This window comes from Pan paniscus, chromosome 9 (genome assembly GCF_029289425.2).
Source record: "Pan paniscus chromosome 9, NHGRI_mPanPan1-v2.0_pri, whole genome shotgun sequence".
NCBI classification, from domain to species: domain Eukaryota; kingdom Metazoa; phylum Chordata; class Mammalia; order Primates; family Hominidae; genus Pan; species Pan paniscus.
In genome coordinates, this window is record NC_073258.2 from 119,211,124 (window position 1) to 119,235,307 (window position 24,184).

Below are 24,184 nucleotides of genomic sequence, written 5' to 3' on the forward strand. Positions count from 1 at the left end.
GTCTGTAATCCCAGCACTTTGGAAGGCTGAGGCAGAAGGATTGCTTGAGCTCAGGAGTTCAAGATCAGTCTGTGCAACATAGTAAGACCCTATCTCTACAAAAAATTTTTTTAAACAGCTGGGTGTGGTGTTGCACACCTGTAGCCCCAGCTATTCAGGAGGCTGAGGTGGGAGGATTGCTTGAGCCCAAGAGTTAGAGGCTAAATGATCCATGGTCATGTCACTGCACTCCAGCCTAGGTGGAGTGCACCTATGTAGCCACCACTCGGATCAAGATACAGAACATTTCTAGCAACCCACAAGGGTGTCTTCTCTTATAAGGTCAGTGCCCCCTGAAAGTAACCATTATTCTAACCTTTATGACCTTAGGTCAGTTTTGCTGGCTTATAGACTTTATCAGATCCTGATAGAGCCATTTCTTTCGACTCACCTCCACATTCAGTACATATTTACTGGTGGTTTGTCTTGAAAAGATACAAATGCCTGTGTTCCAGGACTCCAGGAGCAGAGGCTGAGCAGCAGGATACAGCTAGTGTGGAGCAGTCCTCCCAGAAGGAATGTGGGCAACCTGCAGGGTAAGCTGAAGAATTCGTCCTTTAAGACTAAGCTCTCAGTTTTGTCCACCTCATTTAAAAAATAGTTCTTCCAGGCCGGGCGCAGTGGCTCACGCCTGTAATCCTAGTACTCTGGGAGGCCGAGGCGGGTGGATCACGAGGTTAGATCGAGACCATCCTGGCTAACATGGTGAAACCCCGTCTCTACTAAAAATACAAAAATTAGCCGGGCGTGGTGGCTGGCGCCTGTAGTCCCAGCCACTCAGGAGGCTGAGGCAGGAGAAGGGCGTGAACCCAGGAGGCGGAGCTTGCAGTGAGCTGAGATCGCGCCACTGCACGCCAGCCTGGGCGATAGAGCAAGACTCCGTTTCAAAAAAAAAAGGTAAAAAATAGTTCTTCCTGATTCACATTGATTTTTGTTTTCTTGCCAAAGTTTTTTAAATGAGAATAGTACAGGCTTGTAAACAAGTAAACAAAAAATATAACAAGAATTATTTAAATAATGGATAATAGTTTCCTATTTGTCCCCCTCACCCCCGCCCAATCTATTCCCTAGAGGTGGTCATTGCTAATAATTTGTTTTTATCTGTGCAGACATCTCAATGCATATAAAGATATAACGTGGTATATATATGAATATGTATACACTTTTTTACATAAAAGGAATAATACTGTACATACTGTTCTGTATTTGGTTTTTCACTTATGTACATCTTTCTGTGCCAATATATGTAGGTGTGCTTCACTTTTTAAATCGCTGCCCCCAATTCTATTGTGTGGATCTACAATAATTTAATGAGTCCTCTATTGATATACGTTTGGATTGTTTCCAGAATTTATTTAGTTTAAAAAAGTGAAAATTGGGGCTGGACACAGTGGCTCATGCCTGTAATCCCAACACTTTGGGAGGCTGAGGCAGGAGAATTGCTTGAGCCCAGGAGTTTGAAACCAACCTTGGCAACATAGGGAGACCCTCTCTCTACAAAAATTAAAAGTTAACCAGGCATGGTGGTGCACATCCACAGTCCAAGCTAAGGTGGGAGGATTGCTTGAGCCTGGGAGTTGGAGGATGCAGCAAGCCGTGATTGCCACTGCACTCCAGCCTGGACAGCAAAGTGAGAACCTATCTCAAAAAAAAAAAAAAAAAAAAAGTGAAAATTGATTGTGGTTTATAAGCTCATGCAGCTTATTTTTTATTTTTAGTTAAACCAGCTTACTTATTTAAGTAACTTTAGAATTGCTTCTGACAAGTGTCCTTTCATTTTTTTCTAATACTGAATATGAGAAGAATTTCAAGGGCACAATTTACAACTTTAAAAACAGAAACTTAATGTCAGTATTTGGTAAAGAATCTCACAAAAGAGTTTTATGTTATACATAAAACAGTGGTGTGGTGGTTGTATTCATTCAACAAGTTCTACAGAAAGCCCCCTGTGGCTCATTTTCTAGCAGTTATTTTGTATACCAGAGCTGTATAGAAAATTATGGGTTTTTTCTTTGAATTGAAGAACTAGCTGATATTATATCTTACATTTGGTTTTTATTTAGGCAAGTGGCTGTTCTTCCGGAAGTTCAGGTGACCCAAAATCCAGCAAATGAACAAGAAAGTACAGGTATGTGGGTGGGTAAAAGGTTAGAATCAGAGAATATCAATGCTAAAAGGATTATGAGAATCACCCACTTTACCTACTTATTTTCTACATTTAAAAAAAAAAAATCTAAGCTCCAAAGAAGTTGAGTGATTTGGCCCACATTGGAGACTGAAACTTGGCGCACCTGTCTCTCGGTGCAGTGTTCTTCCACTACATATTCTGTGATCACCTGTCAGCTAAGGACTCAAGACCATACCCATACTCTTCTGCTGTACTGGTTTTACCAGCACTGAGGCTTAAATAGCTAGTAATAACCTGACTTCACTTTTTAGTTGTTACTAAAGAAAACTAAGAACCATTTTTATTAGATAGTCAGATTTTGGTTACAATACCAGATACATCTCCATAGCATTTTCCATCAGTTCTAATGAATTTGATTAGGAAACAAATGGTCACTTCAAGATTAGAGAGTTCTGGGTATAACTCTATTGAGGACAGTTGCTTATTGAAAAACTATCAGATCGTCATACTAGAAATTCTACCACAGAGACAGCATAACTTCATGTAAAAAAAAATCTGGTTTTAGTCACCACTTTCTAGCAATGACCTAGGCAAGCTCTTTGAGTCTTGGGTTTGTTATCTATAAATGGGAATAATAAACCAACTGTGGAATGTTGTTAGGCTTAGAGATCATTTATGTAAAGTACTCTACATGTAGTCAGTGCTCAGTGAGCATTTGTTACTGCAACCACTATCTATTTTCTCCCTATTAGAACCTAAAACAGTGGAAGAAGAAGAAAGTAATTTCAGCTCCCCACTGATGCTTTGGCTTCAGCAAGAACAAAAGCGGAAGGAAAGCATTACTGAGAAAAAACCCAAGAAAGGACTTGTTTTTGAAATTTCCAGTGATGATGGCTTTCAGATCTGTGCAGAAAGTATTGAAGGTGAGTGGATTAAATCAGGTTGACCCATCAGCAGAAGCCCTGTTTCAGCTAGAGCTTCATTTTCTGAGTATTAGCACCATTTAGGTGGCTGTTTTATGCTAGATGGTAGGGGGATACTTGGAGGCATCATACATTTTCCTTGTCCTTGAGAAGTTTGTCTTATTGGAGAAATAGCCATATTTTACATGAAAAGTTAATGATACAGATTATGTTTTCAACATTGCACACACCTTAGCAGAGCCCCTGAGAACTCTGCTTCCCCCTCCAGCCTTGTTTTTTGCCATTCCCTCATGCGCCTTCTGTGCCCTTCTCTCTCCCTTGTGTGCCTTCACACGTGCTTTCTCCTCTGCCTGGAGTTCTCTCCCTGCCCTCAATCACCTGGTGAGCTCCAGCTCACCCTTCAAGATCCAGCTCAGACGGTCTTCCCTGACCTTCTGAGGTAGCTAAGCCCTCCCTCTCCCTCCTTTTGAATCTTACATGTTCTTCTCTCATAGCTTAAATTTTGTTTTGTCCGTGTTTGTTTACTTTTATCACTCACTCAACAGCGAGCTCTCCATAAGGGCTGGAATTTTATTTTCTTATTCATCTTTGTATCGCAAGCATCTAAGTGTTCATCCACCTTTGAAGGACTAGTAAATGTTCTCTAGGTTGTAAGTACTAGAAGAGTACAAAGAAGAGAAAGGTCACCATGGGTGAGTTAGGGTTATCAAAAACCCATGAAGATAAATAGAAGATTCTATTAAAGGAGAAAATGGAATTTGGGTTAGGCAAAGAAGAATGCAGGGCTCTCTAGGAAGAAGAAGGGAGGTAAGCAAAGTTAGAAAGGCAGGATTGCATTTGGTGGGTTCAGAGTAGTGTCAGGTGAGATGGCATTGAAATCCATGTGAGGTAGTAGTGAAAGAGAAAATTGGGAAGGTGGATAGGGCACAGGTTTTAGAGGGCTTTCAGTGCCAAACCTTGAGGACTTTGAAAACTTGAGGGAGTGAATAGAAGCAGAATTTCAGGAAACATAATGTGATAAGCTCTCTATATGAGACAGATTGAGCATGAACTGGAGATGCTCAAAGACGAGAGTTTACTAATGAGAGTATTGCTAGAGTAGAGATGTCTGGTAATAAAGCCCACATTTGGTGGGAAAAGAAAGGAAAGGAAAGAAGAATGAGTACACTTGGTGGAATATGGAGAGGGGAGAGTCAAAGATGACCCTAAAGATTCAGGCCTGGGTGACTAAAACAAAAGATAATGCATGGAGAACAAAGGAGATAAGTAAGGAGTATGGGGGTTCCACAGAAGACATTGATGTGGAGTGATGTAAAAAATCCATGTGGAAATGCCTAGCAGACAGGAAAAGATCACAGAATCTTGGGTTAGAGCTGGAAGGAACTGTAAGGATTTTCTAGTTCTGCCTCTTAACTTTAAGGAACAGAGAGGTTATGATCTTCCCACAGTCCTGGTTAAATCATCATTACTAGTGCTGTTTTGATTAGGGGTATGGGGAACATAATAGTACCAAACATTCAGGTGTGAGACCCAGACTTCCATCAAGGGATGTGAATGCGTTGGGGATTCAGAGTTCATTTCGGAAGGTCTGACTTTCCTTAGTGCTTCTGTGTCCTCCAACAGAAAGAAGCCCTGCTGGGGAGTGTACCTTTTCGGCTCCTTTCACATGTAATGAACTGATTTAAACTCTAAGAAAAATAACAAAACACTGCTCTAGGAGGGCAAGTGTTCACACTGTAGGGATTCTAAGCAGTGCTTGTGCACATCATTGGTATTAAGAAGGATTTACGTGCATATTTTCTGGCTTACGGTTTTCTTTATTTCCTTTCAGATGCCTGGAAGTCATTGACAGATAAAGTCCAGGAAGCTCGATCAAATGCCCGCCTAAAGCAGCTCTCATTTGCAGGTAATGGCTGGAGGTGTTATTCCACTCCTGTCTCAGAATATTATGGTAAATTGTTCGCCTAAGGCAGAGTTGATTCTGTGAAAAAAAAATCAGTTAAAAATTTTTTTCACAGCTTTATTGAGATTTAATTCATATACCATACAGTTCACCCATCTAAAGCATACAATTCAGTGGTTTTTAATATATTCAGAGTTGTATAACCACCACTACTCTATAATTCTAGAACATTCTCGTCATCCCTAAAAGAAACCCCCTATTCATTAGCAGTCATTCCTCAGCCCCTGGCTACCACAAATCTACTTTCTGTCTCTATGTATTTGATTATTCTGGACATTTCATATAAATGAAATCAGACAATATGTAGCCTTTTGTGACCGTCTTCTTTCACTCAACAGAATGCTTTCCAGGTTCTTCCCTTCTGTTACATCTTCCCTTCCACATCAGTACTTCATTCCTTTTTATTGCCAAATATTCCATTGTGTAGATATACCATATGTTGCTTATCCATTCATTAGTCAGTGGACATTTGGGTTTTTTCTATTTTCTGCTACGAATAATGTTGCCACAAATATTCATGTTCAAGTTATTGTGTAGACATGTTTTTATTTTTTTTCAGTATATACCTCAGAGTGGAATGGCTGGGTCATATGGTAACTCTTTAACTTTTTGAAGTACTGCCAGGTTTTTTTTCCAAAGTGGCTATACCATTTTACATTTCCACCTGCAATGCATGAGTGTTCCCATTTCTCCACCTTTGCCAACACTTACCTGTTTTTTGGTTTTTTTTTTTATTTTAGACATTGTAGTGTGAAATGTTATCTTTTCTTAAAGTTGAAATCATTTACCATTGGTATTAGACTTCATATTAAATTTAGGCAGCATACAAACTTAATAATACACTTGTTTTGAGCAAACACTAAAGATAATCAGTGGATGCTGTGGCTCACACCTGTAATCCCAACACTTTGGGTGACCAAGGCAGAAGGATCATTTGAGGCCAGGAGTTCAAGACCAGCCTGGGCTTCATACAGAGAATACATCTTTACAAAAAATAAAAATATATATTAGCCGGCACCGTGGCATGCACACCTGTACTCCCAGCTACTCTGGAGGCTGAGGCAGGAGGATCACTGGAGCCTAGGAGTATGAGACTGTATTAAGCTATGATCTTAGCACTGCACTCCAGCCTGGACGACAGATAAATACTTTGTCGCAAAAAAAAAAGAAGAAGAAGAAGAAGAAGAAGGATTTAATTAAGCTAAGGTAGAACCTTCCATTGACTTTGTTTTATCCATATCTACCTCTCCTACCTCCTTTCAGATTGCTCCTGGAAAGGTGGGCGAATGGGTACTTACAGGAATTTTAACTTTTTTTTTTTTAGGAATTTAATTTTATCAGTGATGTTCTTCCTTTAAGAGGGAAGGGAAGGAAAATATTTGGATGCACTTTAGAAAATACTAACATTTGTTCATTTTATGTGACAGGTACATGCATGGCTATTATAACACCCTGTGTATTTTTTTATACTTAAAATTTTTCAGAACTTTTTTAATTAAAAAAAAAGAGAAAAAGACCCAACAGGCAGTTTATCTCCCACAAAATACAAATGGCCCATAGCATGAAAGGGTACTCAATCTCAGCTGGACACAGTGGCTCACACCTGAATTCCAACATCTTGGGAGGATTGTTTGAGTCTAGGAGTTCAAGACCATCCTGGGCAATAGAGTGAGACCTCATCTCTATAAAAAAAAAAAATTGTTTAAATTAGGCAGGCATGATGGCTCATGCCTGTGGTCCCAGCTACTTGGGAAGCTGATGTGGGAGGAGCACATTGAGCCTGGGAGGTCAAGCCTACAGTGAGCCAAGATTATGGCACTGCACTCCAGCCTGGGTGACAGAACAAGACCCTGTCTGGAAAAAAAAAAAAAAAAAAGAAAAAGAAAAAAAAGTCTTGCTCATAATTTTTAAAATTCTACCCCAAAAATATAAGTCACATCCCTTTCTTTTTCTCTGACATATCCCTTGTTATTCTCTCATGCAATGTTAAAAAGCCCTATAACTGAGTCTCCTATCTCACCTCCTTGTACCCTCAGAGTCTCCAGAGGTGCCTCAGAATCTTACTATTGCCTACTAGTTACAGAGTACAATCTTCAACCCTTACGTATTTGTTATTAGTAAATATTTACTGACCACTTGTAAAATGCCTGGTACCATGTTAAACACAGGATACAGTCGCTGAGTAGCGACCTAGCCCTGCTCTTTGAGGTTTCCTGTCTACGGATCCTTACATGGCGAGGTCCTCTTCAGCCAGATTCATCTGTTCAGTCTCAGCTTTCCCCACTTCCCTCACTGCTCAAGATTCTTTGTTCTGCAGCCACACTACACTATTTACTGTTCCAGATCCATCCATGTGTCTTTTTTTTTTTTCTCCAAGACAGAGTCTTACTCTGTCACCCAGGCTGGAGTGCAGTGGCGTGATCTCGGCTCACTGCAACCTCCATCTCCCAGGTTCAGGTGATTCTCCTGCTTCAGCCTCCTGAGTAGCTGGGACTACAGGCGCATGCTACCACACCCGGCTATTTTTTGTATTATTATTATTTTTTTATTATTATTATTATTTTTTTTTTTTGAGACGGAGTTTCTTTCCTGTTGCCCAGGCTGGAGTGCAATGGCACAATCTCGGTTCACCGCAACCTCCACCTCCCGAATTCAAGCGATTCTCCTGCCTCAGCCTCCCGAGTAGCTGGGATTACAGGCATGTGCCACCATGCCTGGCTAATTTTGTATTTTTAGTAGAGTCAGGGTTTCTCCATCTTGGTAAGGCTGGTCTTGAACTCCTGACCTCAGGTAATCTGCCCGCCTCAGCCTCCCAAAGTGCTGGGATTACAGGCGTGAGCCACCACGCCCGGCCTAATTTTTGTATTTTTAGTAGAGACGGGGTTTCACCGTGCTGGCCAGGCTACTCTAGAACTCCTGAGCTTGTGATCTGCCCACCTCGGCCTCCCAAAGTGCTGGGATCACAGGCGTGAGCCACTGCGCCCGGCCCATCCATGTGTCTTAAAGTGTAGCCTGTAGGTGTGAATCAGAATCCCTGGGCTTGGAGCTGAGAAAGCTGAATTTTTAACATGTGCCCCCAAGCAATTCTTATTACTTACCCTAAATGTGCTTTCATATCAGCATAACATGGTTGATGCAGTTCCCTCCACCAGGACCTACTTCCTCCATCTACTCTCTTCCCTCCAAATTCCCTGGTTTACACAACAAACTCCTGTTAATCCTTTAAGACTTTGCTCAAGGTCACCTCTTTTCTTTAACCTTTTTTGATCGTTCTTCCTGTGCCTACGGAAATCCCAACTCTTAACTGATTTAAAGAGTGAGATAATTTATCATCTTATATAACAGAAAGTCCAGAGGTAGGACAGACGTCAGGATTGATTGGTACAGGAGCTTGCAATGTCATCAAATACCTAGATTCTTTTCTTCTTTCCACTTTACGATCTATAGTAAAACTTCATCTTCAAGCTGATAGCAAATGGCTGCAGCAGTTCCCACAATAACATTCAGTCATCACAGTGTTCAGAGGAACAGGAGAGGCTTAGGAACAAATGGACATCTCACAGACCAGAATTTGGTACCATGTCCATTTCTTTTTCTGTCCTTTTTTTTTTTTTTTTTTTTTTTTTTTTTTTTTTTTTTTTTTTTGAGACAGGGTCTCACTTTGTTGCCCAGGCTGGAGTGTAGTGGTGCAATCTTGGCTCACTGCAACCTCCGCCTCCCGGGTTCAAGCAATACTCTTGCCTCAGCCTCCCGAGTAGCTGGGACTACAGGTACACGCCACCACACCCGGCTAATTTTTGTATTTTAGTAGAGACGGGGTTTCACCATGTTGGCCAGGATGGTCTTGAAGTTCTGACCTCAGGTAATCCACCCACCTTGGCCTCCCAAAGTGCTGAGATTACAGGCATAAGCCACTGTGCCCAGCCCCATGTCCATTTCTAAGCCAGTCTCTGGCAAAGGGACTGGGATTCCCAGGATTGTCTTAGATTAATCATCTGGGGTGGAAGGTTTAACCTGGAGGTTAACCACAATGACCCTTGTGTTCCCCAATCCAAAACCTGTCCATTATTCTCCATTTCCAGTGCTGCCACCTTGTCCTTACCCTCATGCCCTTGTATTCTAGTGGTGTATATGTATATGTAAGTACCATGAAGAAGATAACATGGGGAAATGAAATAGAGAGTGACACAGAGGTGGGTAGTTGGTGGCAGGAAATCTGGAATCTCTTGATGAGGCAACATTTGAGCTTAGACCTGAGTGATGATGAGAAGAAGCCAATCATGCATATACATAAAGCGAAAGTCCTCGAGGCAAGCTAGAAGGCTGAGGAAGGAGAGTTTGAGCTTATAGTGTGCCAAGATCATACCTGTGAATAGCCACGGCACCAGCTGAGCAACAGTGAAACTCTCTCTTAAAAAAAATTAAATTAAATTAACTATGTTTTCTAAAGTCCTGACACAGAGGAAACAGCAGATGAAAAAGTCCTGAAGTGGGAATATCTTTGATGTGTTTATTGTCTGTCTCTTCCATGAAGTAAAAGCTCTATGAATACAGGTACCTTGCCTGTCTTGCTCACCTGTAAGTTCCTAAGGTCCTGTCTGGCACAGTGGAAAGATGGAAAGAGTGCCTGGGATATTTTAGGTGTGCAGTAAATATTTATTGAATGAATAAATGAGTCTCCCACAAGCAGAACAGATTGTTCCTTCTTAAGAGTTCCCATAGTACTTTATATTATACCTTAATTTGGACACCTGCACGTTGCATGGTTTGTATACGTCTCTGCCTTCCTCTGCTGTGAGCTCCTTAAGAACAGACGGGGGCCCACACATAATGCATCTTTGTTTTCCCATTATCAACACAACATTAATCTCATTGTAATCTCTCTGGTGAGTGAGAGTTGAACATTCAGCGTACATATTAAAAGGAACTTTCTGTGAAAATATACTTGAGTATGTAGTATGTTTTTCAATGTCTTTTTTTTTAACCTAAGAATTCACAGCTATCTAGAACTTCCAGGAAAAAATTATTAAGGAAAATTAGTGGTCTGTAGAAAAAAGAGTTTGCCCGCCGGGCACGGTGGCTCACGCCTGTAATCCCAGCACTTTGGGAGGCTGAGGCGGGCAGATCACGAGGTCAGGAGATCAAGACCATCCTGGCTAACACAGTGAAACCCCGTCTCTACTAAAAAATACAAAAAATTAGCCAGGCGTGGTGGCGGGCGCCTGTAGTCCCAGCTACTCGGGAGGCTGAGGCAGCAGAATGGTGTGAACCCGGGAGGCAGAGCTTGCAGTGAGCCAAGATCGCACCACTGTACTCCAGCCTGGGCGACAGGGTGAGACTCCGTCTCAAAAAAAAATAAAAATAAAAATAAAAAAGAAAAGAAAAAAGAGTTTGCCATTGCCTTATATGGCTTAAGTTCTTATCTTATAGAGTTGTGTTACATAGTGTTACATACTTAAGCCAAATTCTTAAGGGACCAACAGTTGTGATCATAAGAATGTCACTTATCTGGGGCCAGTGCAGTGGCTCACACCTGTAATCCTACCTAGCAAGTTGGGAGGCCAAGGAAGGAGGATCACTCGAGGCCAGGAGTTCAAGATCAGCCTGGGCAACACAGTAAGACCCTGTCTCCACAAGAAATTTAAAAATTAGCCAAACACAGTGGCATATATGCCTGTAGTTCCAGCTACCTGGGAGGCTGAGGCAGGAGCAGCTTGAGCCCAGAAACTCAAGGTTACAGTGAGCTATGATCATGCTACTGCACTCCAGCCTGGGCAACAAAGTGAAACCTGTCTCTTAGAAAAAGAATATTGCTTATCTAGAGACAACGTTCTTTTTGTTTGTTTGTTTGTTTTTGAGATGAGGTCTCACTCTGTTGCCCAAGCTGGAGTGCAGTGGCGTGATCATCTGCTTTTTCATCTGCTATTTCCTCTGCACCAGGACATTACACCAAGGTTACATCTCTAAATATGCTTCATAATGCAAACTGTATGTCTGTTGGAATTGCATATGTGCAATTGCAGTCCTAATACAATTACACTTATGAAATGGATACCTGATCCAACATTAACACCATTACTGTTTCTATATCTATTAATAATACCAAACCAGTATTTGTAAATGAAATAATATTGTTTACTTAATAAAAATATAAAGAACATTAGCTATTTGCTAGTGTCAAAAAGAAGTGTGGCAGTTGTAATTGTGCCCTGTCCCTTTAATGGAAAAAGCCAAATAATTTTAAAATGAAAGCCTTTCACCATCAATGCCAGCAGACTTATATAAATGTTGTTTTCATAAAATAAAAATAAATAAAAAATGCTCATTAACAGCATGAGACGGTGAGTAGAACAAAGCAGCTACTGAGTGTATTACTCCACACATTCATCATAACAACACAAGAGTTCTGTGTTAGGGGTGTATTAACATTGCTTTTAAACTTTAGTGAGGCTGGCTGGGTGCTGTGGCTCACACCTGTAATCCCAGCACTTTGGGAAGCTGAGGCAGGTGGATCACCTGAGGTCAGGAGTTTAAGACCAGCCTGGCCAATATGGTGAAACCTTGTCTCTACTAAAAATACAAAAAAATTAGCTGGGCATGGTGACGTGCCCCTGTAGTCCCAGCTACTTGGGAGGCTGAGGCAGGAGAATTGCTTGAACCCAGGAGGTGGAGTTGTAGCGAGCTGAGATCGGACCACTGCACTCCAGCCTGGGTGACGGAGTTAGAGTCTGTCTCAAAAAAAAAAAAAAAAAAAAAGCCGGGCGCGGTGGCTCACACCTGTAATCCCAGCATTTTGGAAGGCCAAGGAGGCGGGTGGATCACGAGGTCAGGAGATCGAGACCATCCTGGCTAACACGGTGAAACTCCATCTCTACTAAAAATACGAAAAAAATTAGCCAGGCGTGGTGGCGGCGCCCGTAGTCCCAGCTACTCGGGAGGCTGAGGCAGGAGAATGGCGTGAACCCGGGAGGTGGAGCTTGCAGCGAGCTGAGATCATGCCACTGCACTCCAGCCTGGGTGGCAGAGCGAGACTCCATCTCAAAAAAAAAAAAAAAAAAATTAAACTTTAGTGAGGTATCTGGGGGAACATAAGCTTATAGAACCTAGCTAATCTGTTCCTAGATGGATTATATTTGTAGTTATGCAGTCCAGAGTTCATATCTTGTCAAATCATGTAGCCTTGGGAGTGTTACATCAGTTCTCTAAGCCTGTTTGCTCACCTGAAAATGAAGCTAGTAACTCCTGCCCTGTGTGGTCATTATGAGCACGAAATGAAATAACACGTGTATATAGCATTAGCATATAGCATTTCTGTGTAATACAGCAAAATAGTCCATAGTTTGGTGGCATGCTTTTTTCACTTAGCCGTCTATCACAAACATTTTCCATATTGATAGATCTGTATCAGCATCATTTTAATGGCTATCTGATGCTAATTTCGAGCTAATATGTACTATAATTCACCCTGGAGCAGCCTCTGGCAGAGTGACTGTAGCATAGGCATTTCTGTAGGACCATGCTGTTTCCTGTTGACTGCGCTCCTCACTGCCCTGGTGCTTCTGATTCTTCTAGGTGTTAACGGTTTGAGGATGCTGGGGATTCTCCATGATGCAGTTGTGTTCCTCATTGAGCAGCTGTCTGGTGCCAAGCACTGTCGAAATTACAAATTCCGTTTCCACAAGCCAGAGGAGGCCAATGAACCCCCCTTGAACCCTCACGGCTCAGCCAGGGCTGAAGTCCACCTCAGGCAAGTTCCCTTCTTTTCTGTCAGCAGTTTTGGGTCTCGATTTTCTTATCTCATGACACTGTCATCTTCCCACATACCCTTTGAGATTTCCAGTTTTAATGCCATCATCCTTTACTGCTTTATTAAAGCATTTCTCTAAATATGTTTTAATCTTTTGGCCCCAGGAAGTCAGCATTTGACATGTTTAACTTCCTGGCTTCTAAACATCGTCAGCCTCCTGAATACAACCCCAATGATGAAGAAGAGGAGGAGGTACAGCTGAAGTCAGCTCGGTAAGTCTTGAGTGGGGAGCAGTCATTAGAAACTGCTTTCCCTCTCCTCCAGCTGGTCAGGGCACTACGTAGGAATTTGTTTGCATCAGAATTTCCTGGATAAGATTTAAAAGGACTGAAAACCATTTGTGTTGAAGTAGCAGTAGGTGCCTGGTAAGGAGTGAGGAATATAAGGTACAGAAGAGAAATTCAAAGAACTGTAAGATGCCTGTTTTCTTTAATGATAGTATGCCCTGTCAGCTTTGGTTGTACCACCATAGTTGTCATGGTCAGAAAGTACTATGTATACTAAAAATGGGACTCATTGGCCAGGCACAGTGGCTCATGCCTGTAATTCCAGCACTTTGGAAGCCTCCGAGGCGGACAGATCATGAGGTCAGGAGTTCGAGACCAGCCTGACCAACATAGTGAAACCCCATCTCTACTAAAAATACAAAAATTAGCCCGGCGTGGTGGTGTGCGCCTGTAGTCCCACCTACTCAGCAGGCTGAGGCAAGAGAATCGCTTGAACCCAGGACGCGGAGGTTACAGTGAGCCGAGATCGCACCACTGGACTCCAGCCTGGGCGACAGAGCGAAACTCCATCTCAAAAAAAAAAAAGGGGGGCTCATTTTATAAGGCACTTGTTCAGTTTGGCATTAAACAAAGAGTGTACTAATTGTCTCTAGGAACCTTCGATTCAAGACTCAAAACATTATTTCCTGAAAAAAATTCGTTAATAGTATGTCTTATCTCTTAGGAGGGCAACTAGCATGGATCTGCCAATGCCCATGCGCTTCCGGCACTTAAAAAAGACTTCTAAGGAGGCAGTTGGTGTCTACAGGTATGGCTAAAATTCTAGAAAGAATTACAGAAAACGAATGCAGTTTTTCAAAATCAAAGCAGACCAAATGCTGGAGTGACCTTCCTCACTCAGTAAGTGAGGATTTTACGGACACTATTTATTGACCCTCATATCCTGGGATCCTGCACCTCCTTGTGTTGAACAAGGACTTTAACATAATAAGCATTAAAATATTGCTGCTTCCAGCGGGTCGCAGAATGGAAATAACTTTTATCTTTGGCCATGTGTTAGATGGCCAAATCAAGTGGGTCCAAATTTTTATTTTCTCAAGTATATGTCCCTCCTGGGGAACTAACAGACCAGGAGAACTTATTCATGTATTCATGCACTTAACCTTACTTGCAAAATTTGTGTCTGACCTCTTTTCCGTCTTTGTCCTAGGTCTCCCATCCATGGCCGGGGTCTTTTCTGTAAGAGAAACATTGATGCAGGTGAGATGGTGATTGAGTATGCCGGCAACGTCATCCGCTCCATCCAGACTGACAAGCGGGAAAAGTATTACGACAGCAAGGTAAGTCTCCCACTTGCACTCACACAGTTCTTTTGTTTTGCTGTAGAAAGGGACCAGTATGACCCCTGGATCACAAAAGAAATAGTGTATGTTATCAATTCAAAGACCTTTCTTAAAAAAATAAACTCTGAAATTTGTGAGGGGCCCAGTAAAAATACAGAATCCACTCTGAGGATTAGTACAGAAAGTTGCTCTTAGAAGGTTTGTCTGAGTGGCTCCTAGTATCAGAAGCAAATAGCTATACAAGTTTTAGGTTTCTCTTTCCTGCAGAGACGTTAGAAACCTCTAGACTAGTGGCCTGTAATCTAGGAAATCCTCGTGGAAGCATCTTGAAAGATAGTACTGGGAGAAATCTGGAAATTTTACTAGAAGAAACTTTCTCAGCGGCTATAGGTAACATCAAGAGAAGATTGGGACATGTTCTTAAAGCTGAGTTTATAAGAAATGACAAGTTCTTCTCCCTTCTTCTGCATGTGCAGGGCATTGGTTGCTATATGTTCCGAATTGATGACTCAGAGGTAGTGGATGCCACCATGCATGGAAATGCTGCACGCTTCATCAATCACTCGTGTGAGCCTAACTGCTATTCTCGGGTCATCAATATTGATGGGCAGAAGCACATTGTCATCTTTGCCATGCGTAAGATCTACCGAGGAGAGGAACTCACTTACGACTATAAGTTCCCCATTGAGGATGCCAGCAACAAGCTGCCCTGCAACTGTGGCGCCAAGAAATGCCGGAAGTTCCTAAACTAAAGCTGCTCTTCTCCCCCAGTGTTGGAGTGCAAGGACGCGGGGCCATCCAAAGCAACGCTGAAGGCCTTTTCCAGCAGCTGGGAGCTCCCGGATTGCGTGGCACAGCTGAGGGGCCTCTGTGATGGCTGAGCTCTCTTATGTCCTATACTCACATCAGACGTGTGATCATAGTCCCAGAGACAGAGTTGAGGTCTCGAAGAAAAGATCCATGATCGGCTTTCTCCTGGGGCCCCTCCAGTTGTTTACTGTTAGAAAGTGGGAATGGGGTCCCTAGCAGACTTGCCTGGAAGGAGCCTATTATAGAGGGTTGGTTATGTTGGGAGATTGGGCCTGAATTTCTCCACAGAAATAAGTTGCCATCCTCAGGTTGGCCCTTTCCCAAGCACTGTAAGTGAGTGGGTCAGGCAAAGCCCCAAATGGAGGGTTGGTTGGATTCCTGACAGTTTGCCAGCCAGGCCCCACCTACAGCGTCTGTCGAACAAACAGAGGTCTGGTGGTTTTCCCTACTATCCTCCCACTCGAGAGTTCACTTCTGGTTGGGAGACAGGATTCCTAGCACCTCCGGTGTCAAAAGGCTGTCATGGGGTTGTGCCAATTAATTACCAAACATTGAGCCTGCAGGCTTTGAGTGGGAGTGTTGCCCCCAGGAGCCTTATCTCAGCCAATTACCTTTCTTGACAGTAGGAGCGGCTTCCCTCTCCCATTCCCTCTTCACTCCCTTTTCTTCCTTTCCCCTGTCTTCATCCCACTGCTTTCCCATGCTTCTTTCTGGTTGTAGGGGAGACTGACTGCCTGCTCAAGGACACTCCCTGCTGGGCATAGGATGTGCCTGCAAAAAGTTCCCTGAGCCTGTAAGCACTCCAGGTGGGGAAGTGGACAGGAGCCATTGGTCATAACCAGACAGAATTTGGAAACATTTTCATAAAGCTCCATGGAGAGTTTTAAAGAAACATATGTAGCATGATTTTTTAGGAGAGGAAAAAGATTATTTAAATAGGATTTAAATCATGCAACAACGAGAGTATCACAGCCGGGATGACCCCTGGGTCCCATTCCTAAGACATGGTTACTTTATTTTCCCCTTGTTAAGACATAGGAGACTTAATTTTTAAACGGTCAGTGTCCAGTTGAAGGCAGAACACTAATCAGATTTCAAGGCCCACAACTTGGGGACTAGACCACCTTATGTTGAGGGAACTCTGCCACCTGCGTGCAACCCACAGCTAAAGTAAATTCAATGACACTACTGCCCTGATTACTCCTTAGGATGTGGTCAAAACAGCATCAAATGTTTCTTCTCTTCCTTTCCCCAAGACAGTGTCCTGAACCTGTTAAATTAAGTCATTGGATTTTACTCTGTTCTGTTTACAGTTTACTATTTAAGGTTTTATAAATGTAAATATATTTTGTATATTTTTCTATGAGAAGCACTTCATAGGGAGAAGCACTTATGACAAGGCTATTTTTTAAACCGCGGTATTATCCTAATTTAAAAGAAGATCGGTTTTTAATAATTTTTTATTTTCATAGGATGAAGTTAGAGAAAATATTCAGCTGTACACACAAAGTCTGGTTTTTCCTGCCCAACTTCCCCCTGGAAGGTGTACTTTTTGTTGTTTAATGTGTAGCTTGTTTGTGCCCTGTTGACATAAATGTTTCCTGGGTTTGCTCTTTGACAATAAATGGAGAAGGAAGGTCACCCAACTCCATTGGGCCACTCCCCTCCTTCCCCTATTGAAGCTCCTCAAAAGGCTACAGTAATATCTTGATACAACAGCTTCTCTTCTTTCCCGCCTCTCTCCTTTCCGGCGCAACTTCCAGAGTGGTGGGAGACGGCAATCTTTACATTTCCCTCATCTTTCTTACTTCAGAGTTAGCAAACAACAAGTTGAATGGCAACTTGACATTTTTCCATCACCATCTGCCTCATAGGCCACTCTTTCCTTTCCCTCTGCCCACCAAGTCCTCATATCTGCAGAGAACCCATTGATCACCTTGTGCCCTCTTTTGGGGCAGCCTGTTGAAACTGAAGCACAGTCTGACCACTCACGATAAAGCAGATTTTTCTCTGCCTCTGCCACAAGGTTTCAGAGTAGTGTAGTCCAAGTAGAGGGTGGGGCACCCTTTTCTCGCCGCAAGAAGCCCATTCCTATGGAAGTCTAGCAAAGCAATACGACTCAGCCCAGCACTCTCTGCCCCAGGACTCATGGCTCTGCTGTGCCTTCCATCCTGGGCTCCCTTCTCTCCCGTGACCTTAAGAACTTTGTCTGGTGGCTTTGCTGGAACATTGTCACTGTTTTCACTGTCATGCAGGGAGCCCAGCACTGTGGCCAGGATGGCAGAGACTTCCTTGTCATCATGGAGAAGTGCCAGCAGGGGACTGGGAAAAGCACTCTACCCAGACCTCACCTCCCTTCCTCCTTTTGCCCATGAACAAGATGCAGTGGCCCTAGGGGTTCCACTAGTGTCTGCTTTCCTTTATTATTGCACTGTGTGAGGTTTTTTTGTAAATCCTTGTATTCCTATTTTTTTTAAAGAAAAAAAAAACTTAAGCTGCATTTGTTACTGAAATGATTAATGCACTGATGGGTCCTGAATTCACCTTGAGAAAGACCCAAAGGCCAGTCAGGGGGTGGGGGGAACTCAGCTAAATAGACCTAGTTACTGCCCTGCTAGGCCATGCTGTACTGTGAGCCCCCTCCTCACTCTCTACCAACCCTAAACCCTGAGGACAGGGGAGGAACCCACAGCTTCCTTCTCCTGCCAGCTGCAGATGGTTTGCCTTGCCTTTCCACCCCCTAATTGTCAACCACAAAAATGAGAAATTCCTCTTCTAGCTCAGCCTTGAGTCCATTGCCAAATTTTCAGCACACCTGCCAGCAACTTGGGGGGATAAGCGAAGGTTTCCCTACAAGAGGGAAAGAAGGCAAAAACGGCACAGCTATCTCCAAACACATCTGAGTTCATTTCAAAAGTGACCAAGGGAATCTCCGCACAAAAGTGCAGATTGAGGAATTGTGATGGGTCATTCCCAAGAATCCCCCAAGGGGCATCCCAAATCCCTGAGGAGTAACAGCTGCAAACCTGGTCAGTTCTCAGTGAGAGCCAGCTCACTTATAGCTTTGCTGCTAGAACCTGTTGTGGCTGCATTTCCTGGTGGCCAGTGACAACTGTGTAACCAGAATAGCTGCATGGCGCTGACCCTTTGGCCGGAACTTGGTCTCTTGGCTCCCTCCTTGGCCACCCACCACCTCTCGCACAGCCCCTCTGTTTTTACACCAATAACAAGAATTAAGGGGGAAGCCCTGGCAGCTATACATTTTCAACCAGACTCCTTTGCCGGGACCCAGCCCGCCACCCTGCTCGCCTCCGTCAAACCCCCGGCCAATGCAGTGAGCACCATGTAGCTCCCTTGATTTAAAAAAAAATAAAAAATAAAAAAAAAAAAAGGAAAAAAAAATACAACACACACACAAAAATAAAAAAAAATATTCTAATGAATGTATCTTTCTAAAGGACTGACGTTCAATCAAATATCTGAAAATACTAAAGGTCAAAACCTTGTCAGATGTTAACTTTTAAGTTCGGTTTGGGATTTTTTTTTTTTAATAGAAATCAAGTTGTTTTTGTTTTTAAGGAAAAGCGGGTCATTGCAAAGGGCTGGGTGTAATTTTATGTTTCATTTCCTTCATTTTAAAGCAATACAAGGTTATGGAGCAGATGGTTTTGTGCCGAATCATGAATACTAGTCAAGTCACACACTCTGGAAACTTGCAACTTTTTGTTTGTTTTGGTTTTCAAATAAATATAAATATGATATATATAGGAACTAATATAGTAATGCACCATGTAACAAAGCCTAGTTCAGTCCATGGCTTTTAATTCTCTTAACACTATAGATAAGGATTGTGTTACAGTTGCTAGTAGCGGCAGGAAGATGTCAGGCTCACTTTCCTCTGATTCCCGAAATGGGGGAACCTCTAACCATAAAGGAATGGTAGAACAGTCCATTCCTCGGATCAGAGAAAAATGCAGACATGGTGTCACCTGGATTTTTTTCTGCCCATGAATGTTGCCAGTCAGTACCTGTCCTCCTTGTTTCTCTATTTTTGGTTATGAATGTTGGGGTTACCACCTGCATTTAGGGGAAAATTGTGTTCTGTGCTTTCCTGGTATCTTGTTCCGAGGTACTCTAGTTCTGTCTTTCAACCAAGAAAATAGAATTGTGGTGTTTCTTTTATTGAACTTTTAACAGTCTCTTTAGTAAATACAGGTAGTTGAATAATTGTTTCAAGAGCTCAACAGATGACAAGCTTCTTTTCTAGAAATAAGACATTTTTTGACAACTTTATCATGTATAACAGATCTGTTTTTTTTCCTTGTGTTCTTCCAAGCTTCTGGTTAGAGAAAAAGAGAAAAAAAAAAAAAGGAAAATGTGTCTAAAGTCCATCAGTGTTAACTCCCTGTGACAGGGATGAAGGAAAATACTTTAATAGTTCAAAAAATAATAATGCTGAAAGCTCTCTACGAAAGACTGAATGTAAAAGTAAAAAGTGTACATAGTTGTAAAAAAAAGGAGTTTTTAAACATGTTTATTTTCTATGCACTTTTTTTTATTTAAGTGATAGTTTAATTAATAAACATGTCAAGTTTATTGCTGCACATGGTTAAGCTTCCTTTTGGCTTTGGTTGGAGAGGGTGGAGAAAAGCGGGAGGGGCATGGCCTGTGACCTGGTCACAAAGTACCTTCCACAGTCCTTTACTTTAAGGTGGCATCACTAAATTATTCCCTGTAGCCCACCTTCAGGTCCACTCCACACTGGCTCTCTTGACTATTTTCTTCCTTTATTCATCAGTGATGTATGTTCAGGACCTAATTAATTGTGGATATGAGGCAGGGTCAAGAGGACAAAGGAACAGGGCCTTTACCTTCTACATAGCTCCCCTGTTTTATCCAAGGAGGTTAAGTATTGATTTGTATCGATTTTCTCAACTGTGAATATAATAAACTGAAAGCATTTCAGGGAGAAGCTGGAGAGCACCTTCTCTTAGCTGCACTCCACCTTAAGGCTGAAGCTGGATTTGTTTACTGTTTCTCCTGGGGGCAGGGGCAGTTGAGAAATAACCAAATAGTCTGCCAAGCCAGGGTCAACCCTCCAGGCCACAGGTTGAGCAAATGCTACAGCCATGGACAGGGAGACACTCCTCATGAAGGGGTGGTCCTCATCCTTTCAGATCAACTTCCTGCTGGAGGCTCCACCCTCACCACGTCCCTCCCTCTTCTCTCATCTGGAGTCACCTTTTGGGATTTTGGAGTTGAGCACCATGGGGACTCCAAATGATCAGGCAGTGCTGCAGGCCATCTTCAACCCTGACACCCCATTTGGAGACATTGTTGGATTGGACCTCGGAGAGGAAGCAGAAAAGGAAGAACGAGAAGAAGGTAGGCATTTCATCTGGAGTGTAGCTCTGCACATAGGCTGGCCTGCTGGCCTCCCGAGGTAGCAGAGAGGGAGGTGGTTTTATAAGGCCCCTTGTTCCATGATTATGATTGAGATTGGAATCAGATAGGTTGGCTGCTCCTTAGCGCACTGATGGGGGTTTGGTAAGAGATGTCCTGCCAAGAGGAGTAAGCTGGGGTTTGTCTCTCAATCCATCAGCTCTCATGCCTCTGAACTTACCACTTAATTGACTGTATGATCCAAGCTTAACTGCCAGGTGATGTTAAACTCTCACATTTTTGTCATAACAGAGAATACCACCACCAGAACAGAAGACTGAAATAAGGCAGGGCATGGTTGCTCAGTTGAGTGGTTCCAATATAGCAAGCACAACCAGTATCCGTTAAACACTGTCACAAGCCAAGCTCCAAACTAACTCTTCTGCAGTGAGTGCGTTCACTGGCTTTTCCATTAGTCCCTAATGAAGGAGTTTTTGATCCTTTGTTTCTAGAGGAGTAAAGCCTACACCTTACTAACTCAGGCCGAAACGCAGAGGGATACGTCAGAAGTGATGTTCATGATCTGGGAATGTCATGGTGGCCTTTGCATAAGAGGCGGTGTAGTAGAGTAAAATGCAGACAGGAGCCAGAATGACCTGGGTTCAAATCCAAGCTCTGCAACGTATGGCCTGCTGAGGCCATACACAAAAAACTTGAGCAACTTCTTTAACAGATTGAGGAGTTTGGGCTTCATTTTCTTGGCAATGGGGAACCAACCAAGGCCCCTTCCCAGGTCTCTTGGAACTCAGGCAATGCTAGCTCCCAGCCTTAGTGACCTCATCTCCCCCTACACCAAACACTGCAACTGACCCCTGCTGTGACCCATACCCAGTCAGCTCTGGCTCAGATCTCAGAATTCCAAAGCCTGAGGTGGCTTTTTCTTCTTGCTACCAACTGCACACCTGGCTTCTCCTGGCTCCTTCCCTGGCCCAGATGAAGTTTTCCCTCAAGCACAGCTGGAACAGTCCAAGGCCCTGGAGCTGCAGGGGGTGATGGCAGCAGAGGCTGGGGACCTCAGCACAGCCCTGGAGAGGTTTGGCCAAGCCATCTGCCTGCTGCCTGAGAGGGCTTCAGCCTACAACAACCGTGCCCAGGCCCGGCGACTCCAGGGAGACGTGGCAGGTAAGGGGAGATGCCCTGTATCCTCTGCAAAAAGGCCCACGGGAGGGCACAGACCAGAACTGAAGTGGCTGTGCGGCTGGGGTGGCCTTGCTAAACCCCTGTGGAGCCTGTCTTCTTACCTATAAGGTAGGAGTAGTATCAGGGGACCTGCTAATATCATGGGGCTAATGTGAAATTCAGAAGAGACTGCATTCCATTGATTAAGGAACAGTTAATGAGAGCCTACTATGTGGCAGTAGGCTGGTGCTGAGGACACTGAGATAAAAGGTATATGGATCACCAACATTTATATAGCAGTCACTATGTACCAGGCATTAATCACTTTACATACAAACTAGTAAATCAATCCTCACAACAACCCTAAAAAGTATGTACTATTGTTATCCCCAGTTTATAGATGAAGAAACTGAAGCATGAAGAGGCTAAGTAACTTGCCCACTATCATACAGTCAGGCAGCAGCAGAGCTGGGATGTCAGCCAGGTGGTAGGGCTCGAGTGTGTGCTCTTAATCCCCACATGATACTGCTCCTGGAAAAGCTCCCAGTCCAGGAGGCAGAGCAGACACATAATTCTGAGACTAGCAAAACAAGTTTGAGAGGGGTCAGCGTGGGACCTGTTCCCGAAGGGCGAGTTTTGAAGGATGAGTGGGAGTTAGTTGGTGGGTGGAGAAGGTACAGTCTGTAGAGGTCCAAAACTCCTGCTGCATTCAGGTTATTCTAATTAAGTGAAGACAATGGGACCATGCTGGGGACCAAAGATGAGGCTAATGTGGAGGTATAAACCACGGAAACCTAGTACTACTTGACTGTTAGGAGCAGTGGTGACACAGGTGCTCCCAGAACCAGCAATGCCAGGCTAGGGAGTTTTGAGTCCACTCCAGGAACGATGGGAACCTCCCAGGAGCCCCTTATCCAGGCTTATGTGCCCCAGATCACTGGAGACAGCCTGCAGACCAAAACCCCAGAGAGATGCAGTGGTGATTCCAACTGGAGATTCCTCCAGACCAGCTCGTCTGAGGGAAACCAAGGAGTACTGCATTCTGAGTGCTTCTCCGGAGGCTCAGGCTCTTTGGGAGATTAGAGAACATGAGTGAATTGAAGCAGAGCCCGAAAGAAGCCAGCCTGGTGGACTTTAAGAAGGTGGCTGGCTGCCTGAAGTTCTGAGTTCAGAGTTCTGAGGCCCAACCCAAGTATTTTATGAGAATAATAAAAATAAAAATGGTGCAGGCCAGCTCTGGCTCCAGGACCAAGGAAATTAGATACATGGAGATAACCAAAGAATGATGAAAGGCAATCAGTCCAGGATACAGGGGAGAGAGAAGGTGTTCTAAAGAAAGCAATGGAAAAGAGAAAAGGGCCCTCAAAAGGAAAACAATGAGAAACTGTCTTGATTGTACTTTTAAGAAATGATTGTGCGGTTAATATTATTTTTTTGAACCCTGACATTCAGAGTCAGTCACCTGGCACATAGTGGATGCTTAATAACAGGGGTGGAATAAATTGGCTGCTACTTGCCCGGGCAGTGGGCCAGACTCATAAACATAGTGGCCATTCAGAATCCTGCAACGTTCATGTTTTCGTGTATCAGGGGTGGAAAATAATAGGAACAAGGCGAGACCTGGACTTCAGTCCCAGCTCTGCCACTAAGTGGCTTGGCTGTAGAGCCCTCGGCAAATCCTCTTAACTCTTCCACAGTCTTCATCTGTGTAATGGGAATAACGATCCGTACCTCTAGCAGGTGCGAGGCGGGTTGTAAATGGCCACGCCCGGGAGCCGCAAGGACCACGGTGATCCGCGCGGCCGCAGGTGGGCTGGGGCTCGGGCAAGGCCGCCCTGGCCTCCGCTGACCCCCGCCCCGCCCGTCTCGTCGGTCCCGCAGGCGCCCTGGAGGATCTGGAACGCGCGGTGGAGCTGAGCGGCGGCCGGGGCCGCGCCGCCCGCCAGAGCTTTGTGCAGCGCGGACTCCTGGCGCGGCTGCAGGGCCGAGATGACGACGCCCGCAGGGACTTCGAGAGGGCGGCACGGCTGGGCAGCCCCTTCGCGCGGCGCCAGCTGGTGCTGCTCAACCCCTACGCCGCGCTGTGCAACCGCATGCTGGCCGACATGATGGGGCAGCTGCGCCGCCCCCGCGACAGCCGCTGAGCGCCGCGGACCCGGGCGTCCGCGGGCGAGGGGACGGGACTGGGCCCTGAACCAATAAAGCCGTCGGGCCTCACCGACTCCGCCTGCTCCTGCGTCCTGCCCGCGCCCGGAGAGAAGGGCACTCGGGGGTACTCGGCGCGGGCTGGGGACCAGCCGGGGGGTGGTGAGCCGCGGCCGCCCACCTGCCGGGTAAGGGCCCCTCGGGCCCGTGGTCGGGCATCGATTGGCCCCGCCTGGCG

General features: G+C 44.3%; 2 protein-coding genes and 1 long non-coding RNA gene across 7 annotated transcripts in view; 2 read left to right on the forward strand and 1 right to left on the reverse strand.

Annotated features, from left to right (window-relative positions):
* The window catches only part of KMT2A (lysine methyltransferase 2A), a 91,084-nt gene extending 71,240 nt beyond the window's left edge, over positions 1-19,844 (forward strand). For all 5 annotated transcript variants that reach the window (XM_055094920.2, XM_055094922.2, XM_055094925.2 and 2 more), the window contains 9 exons: positions 495-575; positions 2,103-2,167; positions 2,920-3,090; positions 4,922-4,996; positions 12,626-12,804; positions 12,969-13,072; positions 13,812-13,895; positions 14,298-14,427; positions 14,907-19,844. In XM_055094920.2, coding sequence (XP_054950895.1) covers positions 495-575; positions 2,103-2,167; positions 2,920-3,090; positions 4,922-4,996; positions 12,626-12,804; positions 12,969-13,072; positions 13,812-13,895; positions 14,298-14,427; positions 14,907-15,182 — 1,165 coding nt within the window. In that variant the 3' untranslated portion in view covers positions 15,183-19,844. The remainder of the gene's footprint in view (positions 1-494; positions 576-2,102; positions 2,168-2,919; positions 3,091-4,921; positions 4,997-12,625; positions 12,805-12,968; positions 13,073-13,811; positions 13,896-14,297; positions 14,428-14,906) is intronic.
* LOC117975040 (uncharacterized) lies at positions 7,591-23,672 on the reverse strand. The gene is made up of 3 exons (XR_004665262.3): positions 23,533-23,672; positions 14,276-14,324; positions 7,591-12,704 (listed from the first exon to the last, which is right to left on the reverse strand). It is a non-coding gene; the product is annotated as an uncharacterized LOC117975040 (long non-coding RNA).
* Positions 20,156-24,022, forward strand: TTC36 (tetratricopeptide repeat domain 36). Its single transcript, XM_008973453.5, has 3 exons — positions 20,156-20,625; positions 21,616-21,804; positions 23,683-24,022. The coding sequence occupies exons 1-3, from the start codon at positions 20,370-20,372 to the stop codon at positions 23,943-23,945; spliced, it is 708 nt and encodes a 235-aa protein (XP_008971701.3). The 5' UTR covers positions 20,156-20,369; the 3' UTR covers positions 23,946-24,022.
* Positions 24,023-24,184: the final 162 nt, after the last annotated feature.